The 14,075-nt window shown below is 49.3% G+C and overlaps 2 protein-coding genes across 5 annotated transcripts in view; one reads left to right on the top strand and one right to left on the bottom strand.

The window, feature by feature from the left end:
- Positions 1 to 8,410, top strand: part of LOC135913694 (solute carrier family 35 member E3-like) — a 48,080-nt gene extending 39,670 nt beyond the window's left edge. For all 4 annotated transcript variants that reach the window (XM_070522934.1, XM_070522935.1, XM_065446275.2 and 1 more), the window contains 4 exons: positions 538 to 714; positions 1,988 to 2,177; positions 5,792 to 6,117; positions 7,919 to 8,410. In XM_070522934.1, coding sequence (XP_070379035.1) covers positions 538 to 714; positions 1,988 to 2,177; positions 5,792 to 6,117; positions 7,919 to 8,087 — 862 coding nt within the window. In that variant the 3' untranslated portion in view covers positions 8,088 to 8,410. The remainder of the gene's footprint in view (positions 1 to 537; positions 715 to 1,987; positions 2,178 to 5,791; positions 6,118 to 7,918) is intronic.
- Positions 1 to 14,075, bottom strand: part of LOC135913706 (pre-mRNA splicing regulator USH1G-like) — a 125,041-nt gene that overhangs the window by 80,679 nt on the left and 30,287 nt on the right. The gene's annotated exons all lie outside the window — the stretch shown is intronic.

Raw genomic sequence — 14,075 nt, 5'->3', positions numbered from 1 at the left:
AATATTTATCAACCAATTCTTTTTTTTCTACGTGTAAGTTACCTACAGTCATATATATGGCATCTGTTTATCCAACTCTACTCTCGATGTATCCTTCCGTCCTTCCATCTGTCCGTCTGCCCGTCTGTTCGTCTGCCCGTCTGCCCGTCTGTTCGTCTGCCCGTCTGCCCGTCTGTTCGTCTGCCCGTCTGTTCGTCTGCCCGTCTGTTCGTCTGCCCGTCTGTTCGTCTGCCCGTCTGCCCGTCTGTTCGTCTGTTCGTCTGCCCGTTTGTCCGTCTGCCCGTTTGTCCGTCTGCCCGTTTGTCCGTCTGCCCGTTTGTCCGTCTGCCCGTTTGTCCATCTGCTCATCTGTCCGTCTGCTCATCTGTCCGTCTGCTCATCTGTCCGTCTGCTCATGTGTCCGTCTGCTCATGTGTCCGTCTGCTCATGTGTCCGTCTGCTCATGTGTCCGTCTGTTCATCCGGTCCGATCTCCGGGCCCTGGATCATGTCCTGGATCCACGCGGTGGTAAATCATGCCCTCGTATATGGGATGCAGGGCCCCGCAGACGCCTACTTCTGAAAACGCTGGCGGGGCCCGAGTCTCGTCTTCGGCCAGCGCGACGGCGTCCTCCTCCCTCGAGCACTGGAGGCTCGCCGTTCTCCTGTGCGCCTTCATGGCGCTCCCCAACCTCTCGCTGGAATTCAACACCGCCGGCACCAGCACGCTGCTCAGGTAGTACACGCGCGTAGTGCAGCCCTGTACCTGACCAACTCGATATTCAACGGCATTTCAACAGAAAAAAAAATTGATTGTATATCGAGCTTGTAGTCTCAACAAAAGGGCTTTCGCCCGTGTATGGAAATGAAATAGAGTAGGGGAAAAAAAGCACACGCGTCCAACCTCTCCGCATGATCCATTACCTAAATCTTTAAAACATCAGAATCTCAACACAAAGGCCACATAATACAGTAAAAGCTCGTTAATTCGAATCGCAAGGGGAAGCCGCTTCAGTTCGAATTAACGAAAGTTCGAACTAACGAAAGTGAAGGAGGGCAACAGTACACTGCGATTTGGAAGCAGTAGGGCATGTCAGAAAGTGATGGCGTGTGCCGCGGGCACACGCCATCTTCAAGTCGAAGCTCTGGGTCCGACTGTGCCACACCACCGATGTCCACCGAAACGAACGTTAGCCGAGGCTTAACACCATCCCAATGAATCGCGACGGCCGATACCTCCTAAGCTGAAAACAGAGGTGCACAACCGATGAAGACTGCCGAGACAAAGACGCTGAACATGTGAAGGTGGCGAAGGCCCTGATTCGTTGGTTCTTGATTGCAAGCGCAGCTGCGACGTACTTGATTCGCTGTGTTTTGGAGCTTTCCGTGCCATCTCCGCACAACATTAGCAGCTGTACAAGATTTGCAAAGCCTCCGAGATTCGCAACGGGCAAGAAGTCTCCGAGGTTACGTAGAACGGAGAGGCGGCAGCCGCCGCTGCCTTCTGGCTGACCCCGCGACGGTTAGATTTTTGTCCGATTTTGCCTTCTCTCACCGTTCTCTCCGTTTCGGAGGCAATACAGCCTTGTGTGTAGGCAGTAGGCGCGTTTCTCTGGCCGTGTGCCAGGCGAGCGTAGTTCGAATTATCCGTGAGGAAACCTTCTCGCGTTCGAATTAACGGACTTTTTTATACATAGACTTCTATGGAGCTTGGCCGGACCAAATCGTACAGTTCGAATTATCCATAAATTCGAATTATTGAAGTTCGAATTAACGAGCTTTCACTGTATTTGTAACGGCTTCTGCATAGGGCTGAGCCGTCTGCTCTCTTTACGGCGTCTCACCGAAGTGGGGCTCTAGCAAGAAGCGCTTCTCGGCCTATCGGCCAAGATCAAAGTGTAGTATGCGAAACGGCGAAAATCTAGTCTATGCGTGAAGTCTCTAGATGTATATATGTAGCTGCCTACACTACACATTTCTTTTTTCACGAGCCCCGTGTTCTCTGGCAGGCTTCTGTCCCTGCCAGTGACGGCCTGGCTGCAGACCACGGTCTTCGGCCGCAGGCAGCGCCGAGCGGTCGTCCTGTCGCTGCTGCCGGTGGCCCTGGGCGTGTCCATGAACGCGCTCGGCGATCTGCGCTTCAACCCGGTGGGACTCTTCTTCGGCGTCGCGGGAGCCGCGGCGGCCGCCTTCTATTTCGTAAGTGTGGGTGTGTACGCGAGTGTGTACACACCCGCGGCATCATCGCGCACGTAGTACGTGTACGGTAGAGCCCGCGATTTATGCAAATGGCCGTGCGTGATGTCTGCCTCGAGCACGCTGAACTCTCTCAAGCACGATCGATCTTTTTTTAAGAGGAAGCTTTAGCTCGGGCCCAACTCCGACGCGGCCTATTCAAATGCGTGTAAAACGCAAAAACGCTTTCCTGAGATAACCTCGGGATCAATTTTAACGAAATTTGTTGCATTTGAGAGAGGAAGGTAAATTCTAGTGACTGTTGGAAGCGGAATTTCGATTTAGAGCCTGAATTTTGTTACAAAGATGTTCAAAAATTCGAAAGTTCGAAAAAAAAAAACTAGAAGCACGAAGTTGACAAATTAATAGCTCTACATCAAGAAAAGATATCGCGTTTCTGTAAATGGCATCCATCAGATCGTTGAAAGCGGACAAATTCGGTATGTCATTTCATATCTTACGTGAATTTGTTACATTGTTTACAAGGGTTCTGCAAAAGCTGCATTTCCATATTACTAAATTTCTTTCAGATTCATGAGTAACATATCAATTTTGTCTGCTTTAGATGTACTACTAGATGAAATTTAGAGAATTGTTTTATCAGTTTTCGTTACTGAGTTACAGAGTTGTAAACGTGATAGTTTCGTTTTCTGAAGATTGTTCGATTTTTGCCATTTTTTTATTAAAAAATGAGGACATAAATCGAAAATTCGAAACCAACAGTCACTAGATTTTAAGTTTTTCTTTTAAATGCAGCAAACTTAGTCAAATTTAGTGCAGTGGTTGCCGAGAAAAACGAATTCTCCTTTTACATGTATTTAGATAGGAGCACCCGAGCTAAAGCTTCATCTTAAGTGCGTAAGCATTTCTATGCTTACCCAACGAGAAAAGCCCGTCCGTCCGTCCCTCCAGTACGACGATCGATTTCAAGATGGCGCCTGCAGCAGCGAGCGAAGTCTCCCTCGCGCTGCCTCTCGCTTCAACGTCAATTAACGAAGCCGCGAGAAAGCGCTCACTGAGCAGTTCGTGTTGCCGCAGCGCTGTCCTTTGTATACTGGCCGGATGAAGTTTCATAACAATAGTAACGACACCGGGCTGTGTGGAGATGAGCAAGTTGAACAATGCTTACGCATACTAAGAGAACCTCCAGAGGGCTTTCTACTTTAATTCCTTTCCGAAGGAGGAGTAAGAAAACGTAAGAAGCGTCGGCACATATTTCTCTAGGGGAAACGATCGGACCTGCAACCGGGGAAGCATGCGGGCCTCTTATAGGTTATATAAAATTTTAAATCGTAGATTATCTGTATAGGGTGGCCCAACTAACGTTAGCCAAACTGTTCAGCGAAGAAAACAAAACACGGTGCAAGATACGATTATAAGACACGCGGTGTTCGGTCGTCAGACATGTGACAATCGAACTCCGCAAGTTTTATAATTGTATCTTGCACCGTGTTTGTTTTTCAACCATTTGTTAACAGCTTATAGCTAACGTTATCTAGGGCACATGGACGCTTGGACTTCTCCACGGACGTTTTGATTTCTTACGGACTTCTTTGGGGAGCTATGATGGGAAGTCTATCTCGTTAAAGTACACTCCGCTTGGTCTAGAAGAGACAAGAAACGGCTAAATACCGCATAGACTCGTGTAAGGACCGCACTCGTGTGGGGGCCGCATCCCCAACTTGGCATCCCAAAACTTAGAGAGAAAAAAAATTCTAACGGCGAAGCAATCGCGTTCGGTGCTCCGATGAAGCGCGCGTGAATCGGCGAATTTTTTCGCGCGCTACGTATTTGCGGGATAAGAAAAGAGCAGATTGGGTGAGGGAACAAACGCGAGTTAATGACATCTTAGTTGAAATCAAGAAAAAAAAATGGGGCATGGCCAGGACACGTAATGAGGAGGGAAGATAACCGATGGCCATTAAGGGTTACGGACTGGATTCCAATGGAAGGGAAGCGTAGCAGGGGGCGGCAGAAAGTTAGGTGGGCGGATGAGTTTAAGAAGTCTGCAGGGACGGCATGGCCACAATTAGTACATGACCGGGGTTGTTGGAGAAGTATGGGAGAGGCCTTTGCCCTGCAGTGGGCGTTCCCAGGCTGATGATGATGATGATGATGATGATGATGATGATGATGATGATGATGATGCCGTATTTGCGCATGCCGCTGTTAGATGGCGAGAGCCGAGGTGTTCACAAGATCCGGGGCGTGCACAAGTTGCCCGCTAGGCCGGCACCATTTTGAACAGAAGGTTCGGTCCCGTGTAAGAGCCGCACCTCGTCAAAATTGTAAAGAAGGAAGTGCGGCCTTTACACGAGTGTATACGGTAGACAACTAAGCTGCCATCAACGGCCGTCTTAAGCCTCGTCCCGATTCTTACAAATCCGGCAAAAATAGACAGCTCCGCGGAGACTGTCTCGAACCTATAAACGATGCGGGCTACAATTTTGCTGACAAGGGGGTGGCTGAGCAGAATGCTCGTTGCTCGACGTGAACGCCTCAGGCGTATACTGGAAAATGTACAGTCATGTCTTCGTGAGCGCTTGATGTAAGCTGCATTGTGTGTGTGTGTGCGTGTGCGTGTGTGCGTGCGTGTGCGTGTGTGTGCGCGTGGGTGTGTGTGTGCGTGTGGGTGTGTGTGTGCGTGTGGGTGTGTTTTGAAGATTCGAACATGCGCAGTGTTCAAATACAGCTACAGCATGTGCCTCCTCCTTAGCTTTTTTTCTTGTCGACGCGAAATTGCATTAAGTCGCAGAGACGTATTCCACATTCGTTCCCCTTACATTGTGCTCGCAGCTGTCTTGATTCCCATACAAACATATTTTGTTAGACAGTTCGTGGGAATCCAATTGACATTTGTCTATAAGGTTGATATACCTTCCACGAAAATTACTTGGAGTTTATAGACAAATTATATACACTGTGTATAGGGTAGAGTATGGACAAACTTCCGATATTATACTTTTCATAGAGTATTGTCTATAGAATGTTTAGAATGTATAGAACGTGTGTTGCGTGCGTGTCTGTGTGCGGGCGTGCGTGCACGTCTTTGGCTAACTTGTCACCGAACCGGCAACTATATATAACATGCAAAAAGCAAATTATATATATATATATATATATATATATATATATATATATATATATATATATATATATATATATATATATATATATATATATATATATATATATTATTTACTAAACATTTCGGCTGATGGACCAGCTTTCGTCAGCGTACAGTAAGGCTGGTCCACCACGTTTAGTAAATAAGTCTTCCAAAAAGTTCGTCGTCTCTTTCCTGCATATGTTACGTTATGTCCTGCGAGCTGTAATTTGAAGAAACCCCATATATATATATATATATATATATATATATATATATATATATATATATATATGATGCAATCCTGAACGACACTTTCCAACGTGAGGAACACGATTTCAGTCACGCATCCAAGAGGAGGCTCGAAGAGGTGCGACCTAACGCCCATACATAACGCGTTTCTCTCGCATTCACCGCCTAATTTCTTTCTCTCTTTATATCGAACCTCCGGTTATTACGCGCGCGCATGCAGACCCTGGCGGCCGAGCAGCAGCGCCGCCTGTGCCAGCCGCCGTGGCAGCTGCTGGAGTCGCAGCTGCGGCGCGCCCTGCCGGCGCTCGCGCTGGTCGCCCTGCTGCTGGAGCCCCCGTGGCGCGGGCCCCGGGGCCTGCTGGCGCGGCAGTGGGCGCCGCGCGACGCGGCGCTGCTCGTGGGCTCGTCGCTGGCCGGATGCCTGCTCACGCTGACCATGCAGTGGCTGCTGGGGCGCACGTCGGCGCTCACCTACCAGGTGCTGGGGCACGTCAAGATGTGCGCCACCCTGCTCGCCTGCGCGGTCGTCTTCGACGAGCACCTCAAGTGCGTGTCGAATTCGGAATTCTTTTTTTCGAGCTCGTACCCTCGCTAATCCAAGGAATGATCTTACTTATTAACGCGACAGCGTTAAGGAGCTCGTGTCGTAGAAAAGCCGGTGACGTCGGCGTCGGTGTCAGCGGCGTTGGCCGTGAGCGAAAAATCCCGGAAGGCAATTCATAAATAAAAACAACTTTTTTTCCGAGCTCGTACCCTCACTAATCAAAGGAATGCTCTTAATTCTTATTTTTTCGAGCACGTAGCCTCCCTAATCGAAGGAATGCTCTTGCATTTTTTTTCGAGCTCGTATACGCGCAGGTTGCCACACATACGCGCGAGTATGCATCATGGTCATAGTCGTTTGAAAGGCACGAGTGTGCAGCAAAGGGAGTTGAGTAGGCGTGAGTACGAACGCGAGCGCAGTGTACGTATACGGGTGAGTGAGAGTGCGAAAGAGCACAGTTTGGTGCGAGTGGAGTCGAGTGAGTGGAACGTGGGCGGGTGTACCGAGACGTGAGGTCGAGGCCAGTATACATACGCGAACGGTGCCGGCGAGCCAGTGTATAGACGTGATTACGAACGCGAGTATAGAGCGATTCCTGAAGAAAAAAAAAGAAAAATGGCGAGTGAATGTTCCCTTGCGCTGTGGACCTTATGACGTAATCTGTGAAAGGGAAAGAAAGAACGAAGGTTTCGGTTTCAGCTAGTTTAGGATGTGGTAGGGGGCGCACTGTATATAGTTGTCGAAATATGTATGCGGAAACAGATGGAACAGCGAAGCTATATCTGGGGTTGGTCGCTATTCGGTAGTTCACTTTCAGGAATACAATCACTCGCGCGGACATACTCACGTGACTTTATAGCAACGGACACGTCGGCTACCGCACACGGCAGCCATCGCGGCACTGCGCGCGGTGAGACGGCGCGGTTAGCACTGTGCATACATCAATCAATCAATCAATCAATCAATCAATCAATCAATCAATCAATCAATCAATCAATCAAGCGATCAATCAATCAAGCGATCAAGCGATCGATCGATCACTCAAATCAATCAAATGTTTATTTCCAACAAAACATGTTGGAGGTCCTCCAGGCGAAAAGCTGCGACATACAGTTTGAATGTGCCCGAAGGCCCTCACATGGCAGCAGTAAGTCAACATATGAAACTCGGATCTATTAATTAGGACACAGAATGATGTCGTATGCCGATGCGTCCAGAGCTATACGCAGTCACGCGAAATCTCGCGAAAGTGAGTGAGTGAATTCCCCGAAAGTGAAACGTCCGCGAGATCGAATGTCGTCCCTGCAATGGGTAACCTCTTGCGGAGTTACAGGCTGTGGCGTTACGGAGCCGCTCCGGAAATTTCCGGAACGTGTCCTCTCTGCCAGAGCCCATTATTCCCTGCGTAACAACGATTTCTCTGGCAACTCGCTGCTAACTGCACATCCCTCTTGCGTTGTTTGTTGTCATCGTGCCGGGCCGCAGAGAAAACCGCAACGTTTCGCATATATATATATATATATATATATATATATATATATATATATATATATATATATATATATATATATATATATATATATGTATATATATAAGAAAGAGGGTTAACCGAGGGCGAAATGCGAAGGTTGTGGTATCGTTCCCTACCTGCGGCAAGTTGTTGTTTCATCCACTTTCGATTCCATTAATTTATCGTTTCTTTATTTCACTTATTAAGCACAAGTAATTTCTCCTATGTTGTCCTTGGTGTCAGTGTTTGTTGGCTTCTTATGTACTGACTATACATATTATACGCCCTCGCAGGCCGGTGCAGCAGGGCGGCGTCTTTCTGACCCTGTGCGGTGCCGTCCTGTACACGGTGTTCAAGGCACGGGACGATCCGGCGTCGTCGACTGCTCCGCCTCGCCCCGACCGGCATCGTCACCCCTGCAACCAGCCGCTGCTCGGCCCGCCTCCTGCAGCCGTCAAGTGACGTGGCCGGATGCCGGGGACCGGACCTTATATATACCGATCGATCGAATGAATGACCGACCGGCAGGCAGTTGCTCGGTCGGTCGTTATGGGTGTACAGACTTTCTGTCTCTCCCCCTCGTGATTGTTGTGCAGAGTGGTACACTGCGGGCGTCACTACATCGCTGTCCCTGCGGACACCCCACCGCCCCCCCTCCCCCGGAAAGCGTCACTACGCTGCGGACAATGCAGAACTGTTCCACGGTCGACACGTGACCTGCGGGTCGTTGTACGCACGCTCCTGTATGTCTGTACAGAGGCTTAAATATATCAGTTCAAGTTGTGCGCGGTGCTTACTGTTCTTGAACGTCCTCCTTTTTTCGAACTCCGTGCCCGCCGGTCACGGGGTCCAGGAGAGAGGGAAGTGTGCCTTCGCGGCGGCGGACGTGTTCGATCAGTATATAGTCGATATCGATCGTCGATGAATACGCGTGCACTGTCCCGTCGTGTTCATATAGGAGGTTGTGGCCAAGTACTGCACCAGGGTGGCCAATCCTGCTCTGGTGAGGGAGTGCGTTACCGGTTCTGGTCACCGGGATCAGGCCACACTCCAGGCATTCTTGTGCAATTTTATCAACACGCAGATTTTTTTTAGTCCGGTGGAAAATTGCCGGCACCGGGATTCGAACCACGGACCTCTTGCACGCGAGGCGGGTGTTCTACCTCTAGGCCACCGCTGCAACCTACACACATACAAAAAACGTCATGCGATGGGGTTCGTGCCCCATCGCAATGACTCGAGCCTCGTCGCAATGACTCGAGCTTCGTCGCAATGGCTCGTGTCCCGTGCTACGGCCCCGTGCGGGTGCACGGTAAGGAACCCCATATGGAGGTCAGAATTAATCCGGTGTTTCCTCATGCTATACGGCTTGCCTCGCGACCTACCGTTCAGCTTCGAGATCGTCAAACACCGCAATTTTTTTCTTTAGCATTTACTTTCGCCCATCTGCTTTTTTTACCTCCGAATAGTCGCTATTTCGAAGCGTCAGGTGCGCCCAGCTAAACGTAAAATCGGAGTAAAAGTACGGTGCATTTTGTTTATCCCCGTGGGCCGTAGTCTAGACATATGTAAACAGTGACAACTTGCGTATAGTGGAGCAGGGTACGTCACTTTGGTAGCCGTACTCTACAGGTTACACAGTGATCACTCGCGCTCTCTGAAAATTTTTGTGCATGCGAAGAAACTACTTTTTTGCTTCCAATGCTCAACTTGATCTTTTAACAATCCACGCTTCATAACGTACCACGTAATGACAGAATTACCCTGCTAACTTTAAGAATTCAAGTATGTGACATCGTCATACCCCAAGTTCATCAAGGAGGAGTGGGACTCGCTTCTGCGTAGCCCCGCTCTATAGACAAGCAAATCCTGGCTGTCCGGCGTGCCCGCCGCAGGGCCGGTGGGCTAGACCTGCCGGTCCCGACGTGGGACTAGCCGGGTGCGCGACGAGTTCGCGTCTACGCCGGACCTGCAATAAAGTTTATTCACACTCACTCACTCACAAGTATGTGACATCGCTTTACACTAATTGTGACAACGGCTGTTCATTATTCTAAAGCTACTTGAAACGTATTCGATATTCGATCAGACTCCGTTCCGCCTCTGGCCGTATTGGATTCATATTCGATTCGGTCTCAAGAATATCAATATTCGAACTCCCCAATTGTCTGTTATTGTTGTTGTTGTTTTTTTGCCTCCCGTATGGCTGCAACTCTTGGCTTTTGTTTCCTGGGCGATTTTCGTGGCGACACCACTTTCAGGATCTACCCTCTTCCTTCGAAGTGGTGCATAATAAATAAGGCTGAACTAGCACGTTGCCAGGGGTTGTTCGCCAAAAAAAAAAAGCGATCCTTCTGCCACATATTCGCGTTTTTTTTTTCTAGGTTTATTTCACCCCGTTCATTAAAAAAAAAAGAATTGTGTCATTTTAAGCTCGCGTTTTATCAACACTTAACGACAAAATAATTTCGTGATCGAGTTCTTTTCTTTCTTTCGCGCATGCGCAACGGTGCGCCAGGGGGCGGTGGGCTTCCTCGCGTATCCTCACTCGTACGTCATCGCTCGCGTTGTCCGCGTCTACTTTTTGTTTCGCACTATAGTTTAGCCTCTCTTCTAATAACGTACCAACCGGCCCTAACATCTATCCTCGTGGTACATATGTATATACGTATAGCATTCTTTTTTCGTCTACAACGAGTGACCCCCCTCCCCTCCTCCTCCCTCCCCTCCAAAGGTACGACGCATGCTCCACCACCAGTCACGTGGGCGACGCGATGGAGAACAGTATCCTCACTCGTACGTCATCGCTCGCGTTGTCCGTGTCTGCTTTGTATTTCGCACTACTGTAGCCTCTCTTTTAATAACGTACCAACCAACCCTAACACCTATCCTCGTGGTACATATGTATATATAGCATTCTTTTTTCGTCTACAACGAGTGACCCCCCTCCCCTCCTCCTCCCTCCCCGCCAAAGGTACGGCGCATGCTCCACCAGCAGTCACGTGGGGCGACGCGTTGGAGAACACCGCGGAGAGCAGCAGCAGAAGCCTGGATACCGCGTCGTTCGGGCGGGCAGGCAGGCCGGGCATGCGAAGCCGTCGAGTTCGCTGACCTTGATCTCCCAGCGTACGAAACACACTCGCTCGCGCCGCTGCTCTTTGGAAGCTGCGCAGCCGCGAACGAGGAACAAGCGAGCAGCAGCAGCTCGCTTTCTTACCGGCCTCGCACGGCCAACATTTTTAACGCGCATACCTGCAGCGCGCGCGCGAGCATAGAAGCAGCAACACTTCGCGTACGTGGACCACCGTCTTTACTCGCGTATAATTCGACCGGTTCTTTTTTCTTCTTTTGTTACGTCGACCGCTCCGCGTACGCGGAGTCATCAGCTGCAGCCGGGTTGTTTTCAGTGTCAGAATTACACCCCCCCCCCACTTTCCCACCAGCTCTCCGGGTGAGATTGGGTGGGGAGGAGGAGGAATAGGTAAGAATAGCCAGCCTTGGTGTAATAGCGCTCGTTTGTAAGAAATAACGCGGCGCCCGCTTTGAATGGCAGAAAAAAAAACATTCTGAAAGCGAAGTCTTTTTAGACCCTCCCCCCTTTCCTCACCCAGGAGTTTCTGGTGTAATGGTGTACACGTGTACGCATGTCTCCGAATATAGACGACTTACATATGCAGTCCTGGATGCTGGGCGACAATTAGTAGCGCCAGCGAGCGCCACCTCGGTTCGGCATGGTCGGACGATAGCACATAACGAGATAACACTTGTACGCACGATGAGATGGACTAATTAATCGGCGTTCCTCGAGCCCACGGAGACCATTTATGGTACAACGTGCGGTGTAGACAACAGCTTCGTGGCTAATAACAGCGCACACCGGCCGAACAGTCCGTTTTGATGAATCGATAACGATAATAATCCCTGCGAGAACGTAGGTTGGCCCATTATACGGCTAACTTCTTTCGCGAATCCGACGCTTGCCCGTAATCGTCAATGACATCTCCGAAGCGTCACAAGCATGTCTGTAGTATATGGATTGCCCACGGACTTAGGGACATTGATTGAAAGCAAAGTGAGTTTGCCATATTACACTTACGCAATTGCAAAGGGATCCGTATTACCTTCCCAAAGAGTTGACGTTTTCTTTTTTTTTTTTTCACAAATGACGGGGGGAAAGACGGGTGGCGACGCCTACGAGTAATTCTCGCACCAGGACCCCGTGACGTCACATCATCATCAGCAGCAGCCTATTTTTCTGTCCACTGCCGGACGAAAGCCTCTCTCCCAGCGATCTCATTTTACTCCTGTCTTGCGCTATAGCTGATTCCAACTTGATTTTCCCTTTGCGGAGAAGCAAGCTATAACTGCGGCATTTTTGTAGGTTTTCCCTAAGATGTTCGCGTGCGCCCCCTGTACTCCTTGATTGCGCAATGCCTCCAGGAATGCTGGTATTTCGACAGAATCCTTTTCACAATCTACGAATGCCATACAGGGTTTGGTAAACCGCGGGCTATTTGCTCCAAGAAATCTGCGCACGCTGCGGCGACCAGCCAAACGTCTACCGTGTCTGTGGACACGTGACCCTCGGCCTCAAATACGATACCTCCTCCCAACTCCTTATCCCTCCTTATCCCACCTCTTCAAACCCCTGGGTGGCCTCACTACCGCCGCCACAGTAATGCAGGAGCAACCGCGTTACCTGGCAGAGCTATCGGCCCCGGGTGCCAGACGATCTAGCTACGCCACTGCATATAAGGTTTTCGCATCAAAAGGAAGTGGCTGTAAAGCGCTTGTAGTAAGCTGTCCTTAGGACCATTCTGCGCGTTCTGAAATGAAAACCGCTGCACATGATCGGTCAAAGTGAAGTCGAGTATACTTTCGACTTTTTAAACGGGAAGCATTTCTTGGCGAACATTTGATCACTTTGACAGTGTCCATCTAGCCGCCTACATCTTGGTGCTCTCGTGGTCGTATCATTAACTTGGCATGTACCATAATTGGCATAGTTAGTATGACAAGAGTGCATTACGAACATAAATGGTAGGTCATGAAATCAATGTCTCATGACATGCGTGTCACGTACGTCGTGAAACAGCCGCCAACGTCTCGGTACTCTCACAGTCGTTCCGTTAAATTAGTATAGGCTTCCCGAACACTGCTTCGCATAACATATATTCCCACAGAGGGTGGGATATCTGCCGGATTTTCGTATCCTTATAAAATATGCGCGGGCGTGAAGCGGATGGGGGGCCGCTTTTTTTTAGGAAGGGGGCAACTGGACTAAAAGAAGTGAGCTGTCAAGCAAAATATGTCTTACTGGTCTCTAAAGTGGTACTGCTGACAGAGGTTGTAAATATATTCACAAGAAAATCACATGCGTAAGCAGAGCCTATACCCAGGTTTGATAAGAAGGCGCCCCGTCTTGCGTCCACCATACGTAGCTGGTAATACGAATATTCTCGTCCTTGCTTGTTAGATCTTTCTGTGTAACTGTGCGTTACCGTGGGTCCATGTGGTTATACGTGAGTGAGCGTGGACTGGGTCACTTCTTTCGAAAGGTGACGTGCATACAGTGCTTCGTACTTTGTATGTGCGATCGTCCTGGTGGAATAGTGCCGTCATTGTGACTCAGCGTTCGCATCATTTTTTTGTTGTTGTTGTTGAAATAAACTTTTTTTCTAAAATGGAATTAGAATGCACTACTCATCCGGCATTGTTGCATAGCGCTTGCGTGTTATTGCCATATCAATTATATGGACGCCCCGGACGAACTTTCGCCGTCGAATGCTGTGAACGCGGTTTAAAGCATGGATCCGGGACTTCGAAGAGGTGCGACGTAATGACAGCGCATTTCCACCGCACTTACCGCTAAATCGTCTTCTTCTAAATCGTCTGTTTTCTTTTTTATTATCTATATAATCGCCTCGTGGGTTTCTGAATTCCCAACTCTTGATGAGCCTCTGGTTTTGATTCGTCTGCTTGTGGATGAAGGCAATTACTCTATTAACATGCTTAATCGTTTCCCCTACTTGGTGACGTCATCATCCCATTTTTACAACGAAGCTGTTTATGCGTACCCTGTGTTGCCGTTGTTGGAGTTTAGAGCTATCACCATCAGCAATGGCTCCAGCGTCGCCGTCTGCTCCCACAGCTGGCTCCGTTGCCACTCGTCATTCGAGGGTAGAATTTCACTTCTGTCGTCGTAATGGGGGGTCCGCGTTTACGGGGGTACGAGCCATTGCTTAGGGGGGTATGAGCCATTGCTTAAGGGGGTACGAGCTACTACTCATTGCCTTACGCGACGGACAGATTTGATTTTGAAGCGCAATTGCTGTGATTGTGAAACGTAAACGCCGCCGTCTGCCGTCAACTCGAGAGCAAGCAACGCAAGATTCAACGTTTCCAGACAAAGCCCTGAAAGCGGTGGAGGCACACCGAGCAGTGCAGACA

Source organism: Dermacentor albipictus, chromosome 8 (genome assembly GCF_038994185.2).
Source record: "Dermacentor albipictus isolate Rhodes 1998 colony chromosome 8, USDA_Dalb.pri_finalv2, whole genome shotgun sequence".
Taxonomy (NCBI): Eukaryota; Metazoa; Arthropoda; class Arachnida; order Ixodida; family Ixodidae; genus Dermacentor; species Dermacentor albipictus.
This window is presented reverse-complemented; position numbering and strand designations above follow the sequence as displayed.